At 33.0% G+C, this 20554-nt stretch overlaps 1 protein-coding gene across 4 annotated transcripts in view; it reads right to left on the minus strand.

Annotated features, from left to right (window-relative positions):
• f (forked) overlaps positions 1-20554 on the minus strand; it is a 102793-nt gene that overhangs the window by 14394 nt on the left and 67845 nt on the right. For all 4 annotated transcript variants that reach the window (XM_065360022.1, XM_065360024.1, XM_065360023.1 and 1 more), the window contains 4 exons: positions 17638-17821; positions 17353-17535; positions 4312-4425; positions 3659-4199 (listed from right to left, as the gene is read on the minus strand). In XM_065360022.1, coding sequence (XP_065216094.1) covers positions 3659-4199; positions 4312-4425; positions 17353-17535; positions 17638-17821 — 1022 coding nt within the window. The remainder of the gene's footprint in view (positions 1-3658; positions 4200-4311; positions 4426-17352; positions 17536-17637; positions 17822-20554) is intronic.

Here is a 20554-nt window from a genome sequence, read left to right on the forward strand (position 1 = left end):
TATAAAGCCACAGCAAACTCAAAATTGAAAACAGATATTTGTGACACTATCAATTAACAAGTCGAGAGCTCTGATTATCAAAAATGCTGATAAAAAAAGGTCAAAAAGTAAACTTTTTTTCAACAAAAAAGAGCCAAAAAACGGACTTTTTTTTCAATTTTCTGAAAAATACCAACTTGAAAAATTATTTACATTTTAATGAAAAAAATTCAAACACGAAGGGAGAAAAAGACCACTAGTTATGATTTTCCTACGTTGTTTTCTCTTCTTTTGGGGATCTGGATGAGAGTTTATTGAAGAAAAATGACGCGCTTAATGCAAAATGATATTTTTTCTAGCCTTAAAAAAAGAAAACCGGTATGAGTTTTGATTTTCTTAATTTCCCAACAGTTATACTGTGTCTGTGTCTTTTTGATTTTTTTTCCTCAAATGAGTACCTACCTAATTATTTTTTTTTTTCATCACGAAATTCTCTACTCCCTTCTTTCTCCTTGTAGAATACATGTTTTTAAATGGAAAAACCTTGACTTGCAAAATTACTAGAAAATATGATAAAATCTTACGTTTTTTCCAAAATTCCAAAAAATCCTACTTCTTTGAAAAAAAAACCTTAGAAAAGACCCATGTTTTGTTAACATTGCCAAAAATACCTATTTTTTCAAATATTAAAGAAAAAACTTTTTTGTTGGTCAAAATTTCAAGAAAGTCTTGCTTTTTTGACGCAATTTTTTAATGTCAAAATTACGTGAAAAATCAGTAAGTATTTCATTAATCACCAGGAAAAAAAACTAAAATCTTACTTTTTTGTCAAAATTGTGAAAAATTCTATTAAAAAAAAATTTTTTTTTTAGCAAAAATTGTTTTTAAAAAGGCACATAGGGTATATGCCACAAAGCTGCTGATGGAGAAGAGACGAGAATATAACCTAGAGACCCACATGTGCTTTGTTGATCTGGAGAAGGCGTATGCTCGAGTACAAAGGAAGAAGTTGTTCGAAATCCTGAGGAAAATTGAAGTGATGTATGTTTTGATAAAAATGACAAAAAATCTGTTTTGTTTGTCAAAATTGCCATAAAGTCTAATTTTTTTGCAAAAATTGAAGAAAACACTTTTTTCTCGGTCAAAGTTTCTAGAAAGTCTTGCTTTTTTTGATGCAATTTTTTACTGTCAAAATTACGTGAAAAATCAGTAAGTATTTCATCAAACGCCAGGAAAAAAAACTAAAATCTTACTTTTTTGTCAAAATTGTGAAAAATTTTATTTTTTAAAAATTTTTTTTAGCAAAAATTGTTTTAAAAAAGACACATGTTTTGTTAAAAATGACAAAAAATCTGTTTTGTTTATCAAAATTGCCATAAAGTCTAATTTTGTTAGCAAAAATTGGAGAAAAAACTTTTTTCTCGGTCAAAATTTCCAGAAAGTCTTACTTTTTTTGATGCAATTTTTCACTGTCAAAATTACGTGAAAAATCAGTAGGTATTTCATCAATTACCAAAAAAATCTTAGGTACTTGTAAAAATTGTGAAAAATTCTATTTTTTTTTTTTTTTTTTTTGTTAAAACTGACAAAAAATCTGCTTTGTTTATCAAAATTTCCAAAAAAGCCTAATTTTTTTGCAAAAATTGAAGAAAAAACCTTCTTAAAAGTTGGTCAAGATTCCCAGAAAGTCTTGCTTCTTTTGACACAAAGAGATTTGCGTTTTTTTGCCCAACATTGCAAAAAAAATCAAGTTTTGTTTCACAATTACCAACCAAAAAAATGTTACTTCTTTACCAAATTGTAAAAAATCACATTTTTTTGTAAAATCTGTAAAAAAAAGGCCTATTTTTATTTCAAAATTGCCAAAAAGTCTGCTTTTTTTTGTAAAAATGACCAGAAAATCTAATTTTTTCACCAAAATTACAAAGAAATCTGTTTTTTTCTTTTCCTAATTTATAATAATTTTTTGGATTTTTTTCATAACGGTGGAGGGGGTGGAGGGACATATCTTTAATTTTTTGGCAATTTTAAAGAGTACTGGCGAGGAAGTTCAGAAAAATCGGATTGAAATAATGAACAAAGTCATCACACTTCAAACATTTTTTTTGACTTGTGAGCAAAATTTCAGGATTTTTTGACCCCAAGGGATCTTACGATACCCTTTTAAAAATAGAATCGTTGGAAATGGCCTAAAAAAGGGATCCTTGCCACGATTTTTCAAATTTTGAAACAGTGGTGTGGCTTCTAATTTCCTTATTCATCGTGAAAACTTGAGTTTTTACCTTTAAAGTTCAATTTTCAGTACATATTTCAAAGTTGAATTAGGTATAGATTTTTAATTCTCTTCAATACGAACAAGTTTGCTTCAAGTTCAACTCTTCATGAAACATACACGAGCTTTTAAATTTTCGCAGCTCCGAAAAAATTGCAATTGTGTGAACTATAAAGCCTTCACTCACTGTTTGGAGTGTTCTTCAAAAAAATTAATAAAATTGGAGGGCTCACTCCAAAATAAGTGGGAATACTATTTTTGAGATCAATTCTCGAAGTTCAGTTTTTTTTCTGGCACTTACATTTTTTCTCAAAAAAAAGCTCATTTTAATTAAAAAAAAAAAAAAAAAATGTACATAAATTGCGAAATGAATTTGATTTATCAAAGAGCACAAAAATGGGAGAAATACGACACAAAAAATTATTGATCAAAGAGTAGGATCTTTAAACCATTGTTCTTGTAATTCATCCAGAGAAAAGCACTCATTCAGCCTCAGGTGGAAAAAATTGGGTCTGATCAGGTAAGAAAAACAACCATATCCACCCTGCAGATAACGATTGGATCTGATCAGATCCGCACATTTCATGGAATAAGTATGTATCTGATCAGATCTGACTAAATCTAATGAAATCTGGTCAAATGAAAATGAAACGTCAAGTGATATTGAAGAGAAAATATTACAGGGAAAATAATTGCGAAAAAAATGTAAAAAAAACAAAAAAAAACAAATGGTTCAAAATCAAACCAATATTATTTATGGCTTTGTTAGAACCCTTCCAAAACCCTCTAGTCTCAGTCTCTGATCGATTTACTTCAAAAAAAAGTCCAATTTAAGAGAAGAAAAATTAAATTTTGAGAATTCTGAGTTACCCAAGTATTTCATTACTGAATACGAGAAAATTATCAGTTGAGCAATAATTTCGAGAAATTAAAATCATCTGTTGAGAAAAAATCTCAAACTCGAGTCTCGATTGCGATACCAACGTCATCTACTTAGCTATAGTATCTCTATACATAGCGAATACCTATCCGGATTTTGATCATAATATAGCGTAATTATGAACTGAATCGAACTCATTGACCATAAAATAACGATATAGAAACACCATTACTCGATCCGAGTAAACCAGACCATATCTCCCGACCAAAAAAAATACGAATCCAGCTTAGTAATCGACGCCATTCCACATCACATACACAATCCCATCTTCACACAACAATCAAAAATAATTTCACCGATGTATTTTCTTCCATCTCTGAGTTTCCAAATTGACGAAAAAATTTCGTCACACGAATAAGTACCTCAACTCTCGGTAACATTATCACAATTCGCAACAACAATACAAAAACATCCAACTGTACTATAAGCTCTATCTACGTAGTATAACAATTACTCAGGTAAATTACCCGTGAGACCATTAGAAGAATTTGATTTAGCGGCCAACGTTGACGATCCGGACGAAATACTCGAATCGTTGCTGACTCTGCGGATTCGCGTCTCATTTACATTAAACACGTCTTGAATTCGAGTATAAATCACTTCTCGCGGATTATGAAGGTAAAACGGATCGTTAGGATTTCTCGTATGATTTTCAGACGATAAAACCGAATTTATAGGATTGATGTAGAATCCGCCGCCGATACTTCCACCTCCTACGCTGCCGCTGTGACCGTTGCTGACGATGCCGTTGCATTTGCTGTGATTATCTACTGGTTGCTGTTTACTCGTACTATTAACGATGCCATTTTTGTTAATGGTTTTCGAATTGGTATTCGAGTTCGAGATGGCATGGGATGAAGTGCATATCACATTTTTATTGCTATTGTGCAGTTTGTTATTGGTCAGCGTGATCTTGGTCTTGTTCGAGGGTACGTTTGTGATCGATGGAGGGTGCAGGTAGAAAGGTTCTTGGTTTGGGTTGTAGTTTACGCAGTCAGCGTACGAACACTGTGAAAAAATCATAAAAATAGACAAAATGTGTTCAGAATGTACGATGTTGTATTCATAAATTAGGTAAAAAAATTACATAAATTTTAAAGTTTAGATTTAGGTATCTTACTTTTGCATTAGGGTCTCCTTTAGGACAAGTACACCCGTACAATTTTCCATTCGCTTCCTTACGTTCGTCATAGTAATCTGGTACAGTTCCATGCTGAACGAGCACATTTAAACACTGCGAACAAAAAATAATAAATTAAAAATTAAAAAATGACATATAGTCACATACTATTGTAACATGGCAACCCATCTAAAGTTCACGTATGTATGTTTGCCTACTCCTGGGATTGAAAGGACCGAGTAAGCTCACATGAAACATTTTATCCACGTTTCTCTAAAATTTTAACTGTGCGTCGTTTTTTTTTCATCAATACATTTTTTCGATGGGGGTCATTGCTTGTATGAGTATTACCTAGGTATTACTTTGCCAAATTCAAGCGTTTGTATGGTCAAGCCTGGGGCTAAATTCTCCACTAACGTCTTTCTTTAGGTTTTCCAATTAGTTATGCCACGTTTTCAGGTAAGTATAGTAGCCTTATGTGTATTTTAAAAAATAATTTAATATCCCGAACGAATAATAATTTTTTTTTCATTATTATTTTAATAAAGTCCTAACAAAAGAACTGGAACATTAACAATTCGCCAACTTCGATCGAATCGAAATTTGGCTTACTGAAAGAACATGCCATTCACGTCTAAAAACCAAACTTTTAGCTAATAAGCTAATTTTTTGGCAAATTTCTTGAAAAAAGAGGCAAAAATAATAACCTTACACGTTTCAATTTGAACGAAACCAAGCTAGATCGAAAAACCATGTCTTAGCCTCAGTAACCAAAATTTCAAAAAATGCTTAACATTTTTTTGGATTTTTGGCAAATTTTTGAAAATAAAAAAAAACTGTTTTAAAGGGTGATTTTTAAACTTTTCCATGAAATAAAATTTTTTTAGAGTAAAATGAGCCAATGTAAATAATTCCTTCAATTCAACTCCCACACATCAACAAATGACAGTTTTGAGCCATTCTAGAGCCTCCAGCGATTTTTCAATTTTCTCCAGAAATTTCAAATCGTTTCCGAAGGGCCAAAAATGAACTTCAGGACCCCTTTCTCCCCTCGCAATCGCAAATGAGCATATCTGGGAAAACTGCTACTAAATTGATGCAAAAGGGTCTCAAATTTAATTAACCTGAGGGATTGTTTGAAGCAAAAATATATCAAAACTGCCAATTCATTGCCAGGAATCCGCCGGAGGTTCTAGGGCTGCTCAAACCCGGTCCCATCAATTTTTAGCTCGATTGAATCTGATATTATTCGTAAATCAAATTAGAATTTTTAAAAATTCAAGTTTAGTTTCTGACATTTCTAAAAAAAAAATGAAAAAGAATCAATTCTAAATTAGCAAATGAATTTTGAAAAATCAAAAAAAATTCTTTCAGATGGTTAAAATTTTTCTATATTATTTATTTAAAAAATTCAATTCCAAAATTAAGAAAGCAACGATGAAAATTTTTCTTGACCATCTTGTCAAGTTGAAATGGCTCATTGCTGTATTATTCCTCCTCCTCCTCCTCCCCCCCCGAACAATTAAAATTTTTCGTACAATTTTTTATTATTGCTATTTTTAAACAATGCAAAGAACATTTGAAAAAAAAGTCAATAATCCTCCTTGCAGTATTTTTTTTTTTCAACGTCTCTTTGGGAGCATTTTGAATATTTCAACACTAAGAAATCCACGATGAAAATTCTTCTTGACAATCTTGTCAAGTTGAAATGGCTCATGGCTGTATTATTCCTCCTCTCCCCCCTGTGAAATTTTTCATACAATTTTTTATCATTGCTATTGCTTTAAAATGCATAGAAGATTTGAAAAAAAAGTCAATAATTGTCCTTGCAGTAGATATTTTTTTTAAGTCTTTTTGGGAGCATTTTCAATTGAAAAAATTCGAAAAAGATTTCACAAGTGGTGAAAATGAAATTTTTCATTCTGCATAGGAAGAAACGCGAAAACATTGATATGCCTCCCCTTCCTTATCATGTTCCCTGGGCACAGGGTGTCCAGGAAATGAGGCAAATAAATCACCAATGAACTCACTCCAGTAGCTCAACTCGTTGCATAGTCATCTGGTTTTTAGAATTTCTGCATGTTTCTAGTTCACATTGTGAGAAATTAGAAACACAAGGCGAATAATTATAACTACACATAACTTCCAAATAAAAAGAGCTTCCAGTAAATTTTAGCAATCTGGAGAAAATTTGGATTCAAACCCACAGCGAAAAAAAATTTATATGCATACATTTTGTGCCTGATTGGATTTAAGTGGCAACCTTTTTCCCACTATTGTGTGAGATGACCAATGAATTTTCTGCTTTTAGAAATCCATTTCTGGTTTCTTCATGTTTAACTTTCTGGTTTGAAAAAAAAAAAATTATAAAATGCTATTAAGCACCAAAAAAATGACTTCAATTTTATTGTTGAATTTGATTATAATTTTTAGTTTTTCAACAGTCACAATCCTCGTGCTTATGCATTATTTTCAAACAGGAGCATCAGAAACCCATTCAAGTATAATGTTTGGAAAAAATGGAAAATTGACAAATCCTCCCTCCAAAAAATTCAGACTTTTTAGCATTGAAAAAAGGTAAAACAACGGGAACTTCAAAAAACAAAAACCAGGATCACCTATTTAATGTAAAATCATCTCATCAAGTTTCATCATTCAAACCTCATCAGCGAGTTATCAAATGACACTCGAAAAGGGACCCCAAAATTCACCACTTCTGCAAATTTCAGCAGCTAAAATTCATATTTTCTCAATTTTTGACGAATTTTTGAAATTTTAAAGTTAGCTCATTCCCATACCCAAAAATCAAAATTTGATCGAATCGACATAAAGAAGTGAAATTTGATTTTTACCATATTTCTTTCCTCTCTAATCGATTAGTGACGATGATTTTTAGCCGTTCTGGAGCCTCCAGCGGATTACAGAATTCTCCAGTTTTCAAAAAAAAATGTCATAGGTAGGTATCTAAATAAGGTCCAAATAAAATTCAGCTCCCATAAGCTCAAATTCTGAGATTTTACTCTTCGAAAAAACGTTAAAATCACGTTTTCATGATTTCAACGAAGAAAAATCTCAGAATTTGGCCGAAAATAGCTCAATTTTGAAAGTTACAGGTAAAATCTAGTGAAAAATTATCGAGCTCTTGCTAGTGCGTTTCAAATGTAAATTCTTCAATTTATTTGAAAAAATATGCATATTTGCCTTTTTCAGGGGTGCCCAAAGTGGGGGGCTCTAAAAAAAGTGTTCAAAATTACAAATATACGGGGAGCTTAATTAAACTTTTTCATCCAGGTTATTGAATATATATACTTCAAAACGTTACGTTTGGCGCAAATTGCAGGTTTCTAGTTCTCCAGGGGTTCCCAAAATATCGAAATTACGAAAAATTGGAAAATTGGATTTTTGAGTACCAGCGAAAATTTTTATTGAGCTCAAAATTTGGTAGGATGGAGTTCTTTCAGATACTAATAAACTGTAAAAAGTTTTTTAGCGGGGTTCGAAGGGGTAGGTCCAAAATGGTGATTCCAAAATTTTCAAAAATTTGAAACCCCCCCATTTCTGCCCCCAAGGGGCGAAAATAAAAAAATCTCCTCGCATAACGTTTATGGAATTCAAACAGACATTTTATGCTAAAAAAGTTTTTGAAAATAATACTCAGTGGTTCCTAAAATTATTTTTTTATTCGCAACTTTGGGGACCCCTGGAGTCCAAAAAATGGTCATTTTGGGTCAACTAACCACGGATTCGTATTTGGGGCATTTATTACAACAATTTAAGAGTGGTTCAGTCGATAACTGTCTCGGGCCAAAAAATGGTCTTATCGATACTCCTCCTTTCCCACTACCGAATTTGATTTTTTGCGAATTTTTGAAAATGGCAGAAATTGTTATAGTGGGATTGGTACTGTTCCGGTGAGATAGTAGATTATCAGCATGATCTATCCCTGAAGTTGGCTAAGAAATATTCCCTAGGTAGTGAATATTTAGGGGAAGGGCGTACAAGTTGACGAAGTTAAGCTTCAAAGCAACGTATCTCAGGTTGTAATAGACTTGGGAAGTTGATTTTTGCGGCAAAACATACCTTGAACATTTGGCTAACACATATCTCATACGTAATAATTTTAGCTGAAAATTTGATGGTGAAATTTTGAAAATTCTGGAAGAGGTCAAATTCGTCAACTTGTTCACCATGGCGAACAAGTTGACGAATGAAGGAGGACAAGTTGACGAATTGTAAAATTTTCATTAAAATACATGTAAAGGACCATCTGATCGTACCCTTTTCCCCTTTTTGCATTGTACTCATTCTTTATGACTTATTATCGAAAATTCTGTTGAAAAAAAATCAAAAATTTCACAAATAAAAATTCGTCAACTTGTTCGACAAGCAGATCCAAATTTTTTTTAAATAGCTTTTAAAAGGATCTTCGATCGCACAATGTTTCCCTTTTTGCTTTGTACTTATTGTTCATGACTTATTTTTGAAAATTCCGTTGAAAAAAAAATCAAAAATATCACTGACACGAATTCGTCAACTTGTCCGCCATGTGGATCAAAATTTTAAAAAATCATAAAAAATTTAATTCTGCATAGAATCACTTGCAAATTGCATCAAAAGGTAGAGAACATTCAACTGTTTGTAAAGAAATTATCCGGAACTGGAAAACTTCAACACAAAATTCAGCAAACCTTATGGCGTGACCTGTTAAAACTATAACAGCACATGGAAAAAACGTTTTTTTGATCTCACTTTTTTTTATTCAGCTTTCAACAAAAATCCTTTTGTCATGGTGTGTAGGCATGCAAGGCCCACCACATACTGTAATTTGATGCTGCTACCTATAGTATTTTAGGAGAAAATCGGAATTCGTCAACTTGTTTGCTTCGTCAACTTGCACGCCCTTCCCCTACTCATTGTCCCTGACTAGCTCAGATAGGAGACTTCGACACTAACCTACTCATACTCACTATAAGCACATTGTTCAGTTCTTCACCAAATAAAAACATATATTCATGCTAATCGATATGTTTATTGAATGATATACCAAACAAGTTCTATACAAAATAATAAAAGGGCAATTAAAACTATTATTATGTAATTCAATACGCTTGTACACTCATATCAAGTAAAGTTTAATCTACACGTAACCACTTGAGTATTAGCTCAAATGATTACGTGCTATTTTTGCTATGCTACTCTAACTAAAACATGGTGAAATTATGTCTTTCGTCTGAGATAAAATAAGGATCTCCTAAACAGCCACTAATACTAGGTGTATAATTACTCATTTTATCCATCTCAATTATGATCTAACTATAATTAATTACCTTACACTTACTTGGACACTATGCATTTTTCCTACCTCCTCCGATGCACTGACCAAAACTAGGTGTGTAGGTAGTAACGTCTATCTATAGGCTCGATGCATAGACGAGAAATACTTTCAATGTCCGGAAAATCGAAGTGTATTCAAAAGAACCATATTTAATAATAATTAATTAAAACATTCAGAGAAACACTAATTACCATGCTGAAGGTGGGTAAAACATAAAAAAGGACAAGCAGGGGAGAACCCCATTTGTTCTCACATATTCATTGTGTCGATATAGCTAACACATCATCGTTTTAACGAGGAACAAGTTACCGCGGAGTTAGGAGACTAAGTAGAGTTCGTGGCTCGCCAAAGCAACTTTGTGCTTAGAAAATATTCATCAAAAGAATAGATCATTCAGCGGGAACGAATGATCTGATCGTATTATTGTATGATAGTTAGGGGGATCCTTCCAGTTATTTAGGGATCCTATGAGCGCACGTATAAGTTTAGAAGAATTTATCACGTTACCCTACTTACAGTATATGGAATAAAGCGCAGACTCTATTATAGAAACATATACAGAAGCTTCTCGTAAGGGGAAATTACGCGAATAATCACCTAGGCGGTGAGGGCAATCCTACTCCTCTCAAAATCTTGTAAGTAAGTAAATTAATTTTCAAGAAAAAGAGCAAATGCGGGGATAAAAATCCCCAATTCGGTTTATGTACTAAAGCTGACCCCCCCTCCACCAATTCATTGCCACCATTTTCCAACTGATTTTGAGTCTCCAGAAAAAGTTGGCTTTTCTCCAGGAATTTCGAATTGCTCTAGAAGGCGTTGTAATCAACATTGGCAGCTGAAAATGTAATCCTGAAGAGTCTGAAAGACTTGGCAATCGACTTGGGATATCAATTTTAGGGGGTACCTACTCGAAATTTTAAGTAGATAATTGCTGCAAAAATTGACGATTTTTTCCCTTTAATTTGAGATTTTCAACTTGTAAAAGAATACACTTTTCAATTCGTCACTCCAGATTTGTTATTCACTACTGACTCGTATTCTATAATCTACAAATCCTCAAAACCATCGAAGAAAACTTTTGAAAATTCGAATGAACATTGACAATCTTCACAACTAAACGAAAAATTCACCTTATAGGTACATAGTATATAAAAACACCATCGTGCAGATAGGCAAGTCGGAGTACAAGTTAAACACCGCGAGCCGAATAAATGAGAAATTATTAGGGCCGAAAGTAAAACTATCATCAAAACTATATCATAAACATAATCACTTTCACATCTATACATGAATTTATTATCCATCGTCGGAGGAACTAGAGTAATACCTATTACCTACCTACGTATATGAGAGAGAAAGATAGGTAGTATATCCAGGGAAACTATAACAGTCAAGCTATAGTTTTTATTTTAAAGGTTACATGGGCATCAACGGTGTACATCTAGGTACCTACATAATGCGATGTGGGAATGCGCATTGCTCGCGTTCAATTTCATAAGTAAAATTACTTGGTACACGATTTAGAAAAGTTTGCAACGATGCCTGTAAGCTATCGAAAATAAATGGTCTACGATGACTGAATGGACTTGTGTATAGTGGACATCTGAGGACATTGACCGGATAACAAAGCATTTGAGTATAGTGAACTCGTATAGGTACGATATATGTAAACGGATAGATAAAAAGTATGAGTGTTGTATGACAAAATACAAAGTATAGGTACATAGGTAACGTTAATAGAACAATTTTTAAGCGTATCTACATTAAACGTGTTATAATTTACGTTCATGTACCGGTATCTGGTACCTATTCTGGGAAGAGCCTCATCCTCTCATCTGCAGCTCGTTCGTTCTAAACAGCTCCAGTCTCTCGAAGAATTGGTCATTTTTCCAACACATATAAATGTGTACGGATTACATCGACCACCGACCTAAATTCTCATTCGTTGCGAACCAACCAGCATCGTCCCGTTGTTGGAGGTTCCATTGACGAGACAATCACGTAAAATGGTAGCACATGATACGTGAAAAATTAATTTTTATTTAAAATTCATATCTATACGACGAATACGCGTAGCTGCCTACATTCTTTCATAAGTATCAAACATTCACGCCTTGCCTCCTTATAGCTACATAGGTACTTAGATACAATGTACAGAATATTAAAACGTGACATCACACGTATGCAATAGGCTACTCCTCGCAGGTAATATTTCATCTATTCGCCCTGTACACCGTCGCAGGCATCTTTTTTCTTCAATGGATTTCGCATACACAATACGATTATGCTACACTATTCTTGCTCTCGATACTAATTGAACAATTGCATTTGCAAATTTAAACCTCCTTAGGTACCTAGGTAGGTACTTTACCTTCTTGCGCAATAAACAGAGTACCTACTCCATTGTTTAGCCACGTCAATTTCATAACGTTTTTTTTCTTCTTCTTCAACTCTTCAAATTGTCGTAGTACTTGCGCCCACAAATTGTAGCTATGCTAACATTCCAATGAGTAACCGCAATCTGCTTATCTTTTAATGGTTTTATCAGCAACGTATGATGATTATTAGAAAATGGTTTTTAAATGTCGTTTTGGTAGGTATAGGTTTTGGCATGACTGGTGGGTTATCTTAAATGGTAAATCTTTATGTGGAAGTTGCGAATGGTATTTCAGTACTTATTTCAATCAGAGAACTAAGGATGTTGACCTTTTGTAAATGGTTTGGTTCCTTAGTCATCTTTTTGATTGATGTACTCCTACCTGAAATTTTTACCTTGCAGAAAGTGGTACAGATGTAGGAGGAGGAATTGCATTAAGTAGAGGAAAAAATTGAATGATTGAAAGATTTGAAACAATAATTTTGTCTATTACGAGGGGTGAGGTATCTCAATCACCAAAAAAAAAAAAAATTGAACCAGATAAAGCTAAATTGAAAAAGTATGCAAAAATATGTACATCACCAGTCAAAATTTCAGGTACTAAATTGCATTTTTCAATTTTAGGTGAATGTTTAAAAATCTTTGAGTAAAAATATGCGAAAAAAATTCAAAATCTTAGCAATTGCCAAGAAATATAAAATCTGGTATGTTAAGATGCAGATCGGAAAAATTGGGGGAAAGCTGAATTTTACATTACTTGTTCAGATTGGTCTCTAAAACAACTCATCAAAAGTTGCACCCCGCAAGAGGTCATTAACCTTTGCCGACACAGGTTTTTCGGCTGTATAGCCGAAATGAAGGGCCCGAGAGAAAAAATGTTCAAACAAAAATTGTTCTACGCTAAATTTCCTATAAGTATGACCAGTTCAATTAAAATATATTTTTCAATTTTTGGTGAATTTTTGAAAATCTAGGCCAAAAATGAGAAAAAAAATCAAAATTGTACCAAATTGAGCTATAAAGCTGAAATTTGGCAAACACCCTATTTTCAACCTGTCAAACCGATTGGAAACTATTTCAAACCGTTTTGAACAGTTCTGGAGCCTCCAGCACATTTTTGAAACTTGAGATTTCCACAAAATTTTATCAAATGAAGTTGGAAAGAGGAAATTTACGCTGCAATCCAACTTAAACACGCTATCAAGTCGACTGCTGGTGGGTTTAAGTCATTTTATGACCATCAGCAACTTTTTGAAAATTCTTGGAGCCTCCAGTAGATTTTTGAAACTTGAATGGAGTTGAAAAACCGAAATTCATTCTGTAAACTAATTTTAATACACTATGAAATCGACTGTGAGTAGAGTTCAAGTCGTTTTGTAGCCTTCAGCGAGTTTTTGGAAATTACTGGAGCATCCTTTACATTTTTGGAACTTGCAATTTCTACAAAATATCATCAAATGGAGTTGGAAAGCCGAAAGTTGATTCGGATAGATTTTGTGGCAGTTTTAAAAAAACAGAACTTTCTAAAAATCTGCTGGAGGCTCCAAAACGGATTGAAACTGCCTGCGATCCACCTCAGAATAACGTCAAAAATGGGGTATCTCTGTTTGGTAAAATTTTACGGAAATTTTAAGCATCGAAATATCTCCTGAAGGCTCCAGTAATTTCTAAAAAATCGCTGGAGGCTCCAGAACGACTTGAAATCTACTTGCAGTCGACTCCCTAGCGTATTGAAATTAGTTTACAGAATGAATCTTAGCTTTCCAACTGCTTTTGATGAAATTTTATGGAAATTTCAAGTTTCAAAAGTCTGCCGGAGGCTCCAGAATTGCTCAAAATGCTTTGAAATAGTTTCTAATCGATTTGGCAGATCGAAAATAGGATACATTCCAAATTTCATCCTTCTAGGTCAATTTGGTAAAATTTTGATTTTTTTTTCATTTTTGGCCAAAATTTGATTTTTAGAAATTCACCAAAAATTGAAAAATATATTCTAACTGAACTGGTCATGCTCTTAGGAAATTTAGCGTAGAATAATTTCAGTTCAATCACTTTTTTCCCTCCGACCCTTCATTTCGGCGATATAGCCGAAAAACGTAGCTTGACAAAGGTTAATGACCTCTTGCGGGGATCGTAGACAAGTTGCGGAGTGCAACTTTGGTCAAAATATTTTCGAGTCTACTGTGAATCAAGTTCACGTTTTACATTGTCAATTTTCATTTTTTTTAAATTTTCATAAAATTGGCAACTTTACCCCCTCCTCAATAAAAGTGAAATCGCCATTCTGGGAAAAGCTGAACTGGTCATGCTGATAAGAAATTCAGCGTAGAACAATTTTTCCTCTCGGGCCCTTAATTTCGGCGATACAGCCGAAAAACCTGTATCGGCAAAGGTTAATGACCTCTTGCGGGGGTAACGTTCAAGTTGCGGGGTGCAACTTTTGATGGGTTGTTTTAGAGACTAATCTGAACAAATAATGTAAAATTCAGCTTTCCACCAATTTTTCCGAGGTTCGACTTAAAAATTTTGCTAAAATTGACTGTACTACCTATTGTAGAACTGTTTGAAAATTTAGAAAAAAACACTCCCAAAAGAACCAGCAAATAAAGTGATTCCGAAAAAATTTAGAACCCTTCAGTAATAATTTATCAATATTGAGTTTTTGAGGAAAAAAACAACCAGAACCAGATAGATTTCAATAAGAAGAACCATCCTTTTCGATTTTCTTAGCATTGTATTTTTTTTACCAAACTGAAATAAGAATTCGAGTTTTTTAGACAAAATGAGCAAAATGAAATAATTTTTTTTTCCTTTTCAATTTTTTGCTATATTTTGGAACTGGAAATCAAAAAATAAATCAATAAGCCAAGAAATTAATACCTAACTAAAATACAGAAGACCACTATGAAAAAAATAAAAAATAAAAACGATTAAAACAAAAGTTTTTTGAAATGTTTTCAGAAAAAAATGTTAAAAAATGAAATAAAAACAAATAAATACCTACATAATTATAACAAAAACAAAAAAGACTAGAATAAAAAATTTCAGATAATCAAATTTTTTCAGTATTTTGAAATTAATAATAATGATAAAACAATCGGCATCACTGTTTGATGCATTATCCACCCCCCCCCCCTTACAAGGCTCAAAAATTCGTTTCAATTTTTTTCCCTCTAGACAAATTTTATTTTAGGACACCCTGTATAAATTATTATGTACCTACCTACTTTATGTAACTTATTTCCCTAAACATCACTTCAAAAATTGGAAGTTTCTTAAAAAAAAAAAAACTTTTAGTCTAGCATTGAAAATTTTACATTACGAAAATGAATTCTCATTATATCGTCACCTCTTCTCCCCTTTTCATCACCTTTCATTGAACATGCAAGGCTTCATGCCAGCTTTTTTCTGTAGGTATATTACTACATGTAAATTGAAGCCTGTTAAACGTGTCAAATGTATGTAACATTGCACACTTACATCTCTTTTTATGCCTTCCCTCGTTCTCGTCTCTCTATAGGCATCAATGTTCGAACGCTTAAGAGCTACTGAGTTAATAAAATTTTTGATAACAAAAATTATTTTTTCTCAATTCAGGCTACAAAACGTCATTTTACTAGGTACCTTTCATGGATCTCTCAGCGTTTTTTCTCTCTTAGTTTAACAAAAAATCCCTTTTCGAACTCAAGAAAAAAATTATCATTTTATTATAAATATTTTTTTATTTAAAATAGATTTGTTTAATTTTTTTAAAATATTTATATATTTTAGGAAGAAAGCTAATTTTTAAATTTTTATTTATTTCATAATTGAATTTTAATTGAAAAAAAGTAAATATATATTTTTTTATGTATTTAAATTTATTCATTAATATAAAAAAAAAAAAAAATCTCGTCTTATCTACTCAGTTCACAGACCTCACACTCGCCAACATTCATACCTATACCTATGTAATTAAATATTTATTCGCATCTTTTTCCTACTTGACCATAATAATATAAACAAACAAAAAGATATATCTACAATTTAAAAAAACAAACAACGCTGCTTAAGCATCACATCACATCAGGTAAACCACACGTTCCACGAATAAAACCAGTTAATTTTAAATCACAATTTCAATGCGGAAAAGTTGATACGCGTGCATGTACTCGTACATCTTGTATGTACTTACCTATAGCTGCATATCAATTTCTAATCTCGAAAAAAAATCAACAATTTTCCTATATCTTGTTCCGAGAATCATTTCCGCATCATCATTAGCCCATTCGTGTTTAAATTTCCCCCTACAACGTATACTTAGTTCCATGTCTCCTTCTAATCTATGTAGTCCAATAATAATTCGTTCTACAGCTCTTAAGTCTATAAATGTACCTGCCTCCCATCCCAAAAAGTGTAGCACGAAAGATACACGAATATAAGGTTTACATAATTGCACAAAAATAAATTTATATTAAAAAAAAAAAAAAAAAAACAAACAAACATTGAAGAACACCAAATCGAGAAATTTATCTAGTATGTAGTTAGTTAAATGGGTAAAAATAACGATTTAAAAACCGTTTTAGAAAATCAATCTCTCATACTTTACTTTATAGGTCTACCTACTGACTATACTGAGCCTAGCTATTTGTATAATTCGTGTAGATATACGTAAGTACAGCTTAGGCTACCTATACACGATATTGTTTTAGATGAAAACGAAATTTAAAAATTTATGCATAAGACTAGTATTTGACCTTAATGCGAACGTGCTAAGAAGTAATCACAATGCAATATACTCTCATCCTTATCCGACTCTCGCGTCTTTACACCTGTCCTAATCTTTATAATCAACGGTTACTTTCACTAAGCATAATCGTTCCACTAAACTTGGAAACGTAATCAAAATCTTCGTTAATGTTTTTTTTTTCTCTTCTCTCGCGATCCCATCTACACTCGAGGCGCTTGGTTAGATTATACCAGAGCCAGAGGTGTAAGAGAAAAAAATCTGTCATTGTTAAGAGCATAGCATCGCAGACATAGCCTAGGTATCCCATAAGATATAGGTATTAGGTACTCGTATATAACGATGTAATACTTGCGCAACTGTATCACTGTCACGTTTCAATCTCGTTATCAAACTTTTCACGCATTTTTTCTGCTTGTTCAAACGTGAAGTACTGTAACTTGATAGTTGTGTTTTTTTTAATTTTTTTTTTTGTAGTAGGTACAAAATGAAGCGAGACAGGTACATCAACAACCTCAACATCTCTTCATCCACACAGCAGCAGGCTCATAATCTATACTCGTGTACCAACTCTACGTACAAATAGGTCCAATTGAGACTTACTTCGATTTGTTTATTTTCAGCAGCGTCGTTTATAGGACTCTTATCGAACTTATCCAATAGTAACTTTGCACCGTGTCTTAATAGCCATCGAACGGTATCGACGTGGCCTCGGCTGGCGGCGAAGTGCAGCGGAGTGGCTCCGTCACCGTCACGAAGATTCGGATCTACTCCTTGGTCTTTCACCTGCAAATGTATAATTTTTGTAACAAACTTTACTTTGAGCACGGTGAACTGTGAAGGTAAGTTTTGATTTTGGTATATAATCTATACGTTAGTTGTACGTACCATCCACTTGACGCAGGAAAGACAGCCCATTTGAGCGGCCGCGTGCACCGGAGCCATGCCATCTTTGGCACGAACGTATAACGAACCACCGGCTTCTAAAACTAGGAACTTTAAGACTTCTAGGTGTCCTTCTTGAGCTGCCAGGTATACAGGCGTGACGTCGTTTTCCATCTGCATATTGGCACTGAAACAGAAGAAATTGATATTTTAAAATATTGTGGTGGAGAATATCATTGGTAGATGACAGAAATTAATTGAAGAAGATTGCAGGTTTTTAGATACACGGTATGTTACAAGTAAAATAAAAAGGACAAGTGTGGACCCTCTTTTTAGCCAAATTTTGGTAAGAAATTATGGCTATTGCAGTGGGTCCGACATATAGGTAAGTTTCAGCCCAACACTTTATGACTTGGAACCTGTTCTAATTGATCAAATAAAGTCAAACTTGGAGAATAAGGTTTTCACAAAAACCATATTTGACTCCTGGAGTAGGGAGGGTCAAAGTTGAAAATTACACAATGGTCATTTTTTTGGAGGGGCATATTTTGACTCCAAATTGATAAAAAAGCTCCTAAATCACACCATTGGTCATTATCGCTCCTGGAATCAACGTATTCAAATGTCAGATTCCTAGATCATCCCCATCCCATTTAAGGTGGCATTAAGGTGGAAAAAATCGTATTTTACCCCTGTTATTGACCCCTCCCCCACCCTTAAAATTAATCCAGGGGCCCAAATTTTCATCATACAATGGGAGGGGACCACTTGAGTGCTTTTTTCAGGTTTAAACCTTCCAACCCCATTTGACCCCTTCTCAGGATCAAAAAAAATGGATGTCTGGACTATTTTACGTCGTGTTTTTTGACGTTTAGGAAGGTCTGCAGCCTCTTCAAATGGGCCTAGAGGATCCAAATTTTTACAGTACAATGAGCGGATGTGCTGGAAGTGTCTTTTGCAGGTTTCGATTTTTCAACTCTATTTGACCTCTTTCCAGGGTCAGAAAAGTGGATTTTTGGACTTGACTTTTCGGCAATGGTGGCAAAACTTATACATGTGACTTTTCAGTTTTCATTTTGCTATTTTTAGTTTCAGTTTTGGTTTCAATTTCTTCATTTCTGTTTTTCACCAGTTCAAGGTTCAGTTGTAGTTCTGTTTCAATTTTTCATCACCGATCCCGAATCAAATAAGCACTCTCTACAAGAAGTATGTACTCGAATTCAGTACATACCTATTACCTACCATTGATGAAGGGAAAATCAATTTAGATTCGTTACAAGAAAAAGAATCTTAATAGGGTTAGGAATTGTTGAAAAAATGTAAAATTTTAAAGAAAAAAAAGTAAATAAAGTTTTAAAAATATTGACCCTGCCCCCTCTCCTTCAGTGGAAATTGTAAAAATAGATATTAAAAATGCAGAGAAAAAGCGGTAAACCCTTTATGGGCCTTTAAAAATATGCTCAAAATATTATACACAAAATTAAGAGTAGGAATATAAATTATGAAAAAAATTATCGAATTTTTCAAAAAATTAAACTTTCTGGAGGAAACTGCAAAGAAACAAATATGTCTCAAAAAGTGTTAAATTATCGCGTCACATATCAAAATCAGATACTTTGAGTCTCCCAAATCGTGAACGTTGTTGGAAAGGGAATCGCACAGTTTTAGAGAAAAAAAAAACTTCCAAATATTCAAAGCGAATTTAGAGGTAATCTGAGAAATATTACGTGAAATTTGGAGGAGTTCGATGGTTCATACCTAGGTAACATTTGTACCAATCTAGAAATTTATTTTCAGGCATAAAAGCTGATGAACAAAAAATCACACCATTGGTCAAATCTTTCTACAAAATTGAATACCTACATAAATATTTGAAAGTGCATGCCTTTGAAATTTATTGAACAAGTAAATAAAATGTTTGAAGATTTTCCCAGGAACATGAAAATAAATTTGTCATAAAGTAATAAGAAAATTTTCAATAAACCCAAGATTTTCAATGAATTAAAAAAAACATTAGAAATTTCGAAATTACATGTAGCAAATATTATCTGGACACCTTCCCCCCTCTCATTCATGTTTAAAGTGGTCCTCAAAACGCAATAAATGAGTTAAAATATGATCTGAATAGAAGATTCCAATATTAAAGGTGCCTAATTGCATACTTTGGTATTTCAGGTTTTTTTTTGTTTTTTCAAAAAAAATTGAAGCTTAATAATTGTATAATTCCAAGTCCAAGAGTTGTGGCTGGTCAATCGTAAATTTGGAGATTTGGCCGTTGGGGACTTTTTTTTTGGTTGGACCTCGAAAATGTGATGGAAGTAAGAATTTATACAAGTAGGTACATAATTGATCTGAATAGAAAAAGAAAATATTCCCAGAGTTGTAGCTCAGCCCAGTAATAAATTTTGAGATTTGGGGACCTTTTTGAAAAATATTGAGAACTAAAAAAAAATACATTTTCCCTCACTATAGATCAGAAAAAGGATTCAAAACTCAATGGTAGGTACTTAATCAAAATATGGCTTTTTGAGGACCTTTTTTTTGTTGAAAAGTTGAGGTAAAAAAAATACAATTTTTCTCATTGGTGTCCAAAGTAACCCTCAAAAAGGCGAAAAAAGTGAGAATATGATCTGAGTAGATAAGATTTCCAGAGTTGTAGCTGCCCAATAGTGAATTTTGAGATTTTTTTTGAAAAATTCAAGTCTGAAAAATAATAGGCAGGGACATTTTCCTCATTTTTGTCAAAAGTTCTTCTCAGAATGCGAATATGTATGATTAAAATGCAAGATTCTTAAAGTTGGTGCAGCTGAATCGTGCATTTTGAGAATCTAGGTACCTACCTAATTTTCTTCTTTTTTTTTTTTTTTTTTTTTGTTGAAAAATCAGGTTCAAAAAATTGCAATTTTATTGATTTTTTTTT

The sequence above is a fragment of the Planococcus citri genome, chromosome 4 (assembly GCF_950023065.1).
Source record: "Planococcus citri chromosome 4, ihPlaCitr1.1, whole genome shotgun sequence".
Classification (NCBI taxonomy): domain Eukaryota; kingdom Metazoa; phylum Arthropoda; class Insecta; order Hemiptera; family Pseudococcidae; genus Planococcus; species Planococcus citri.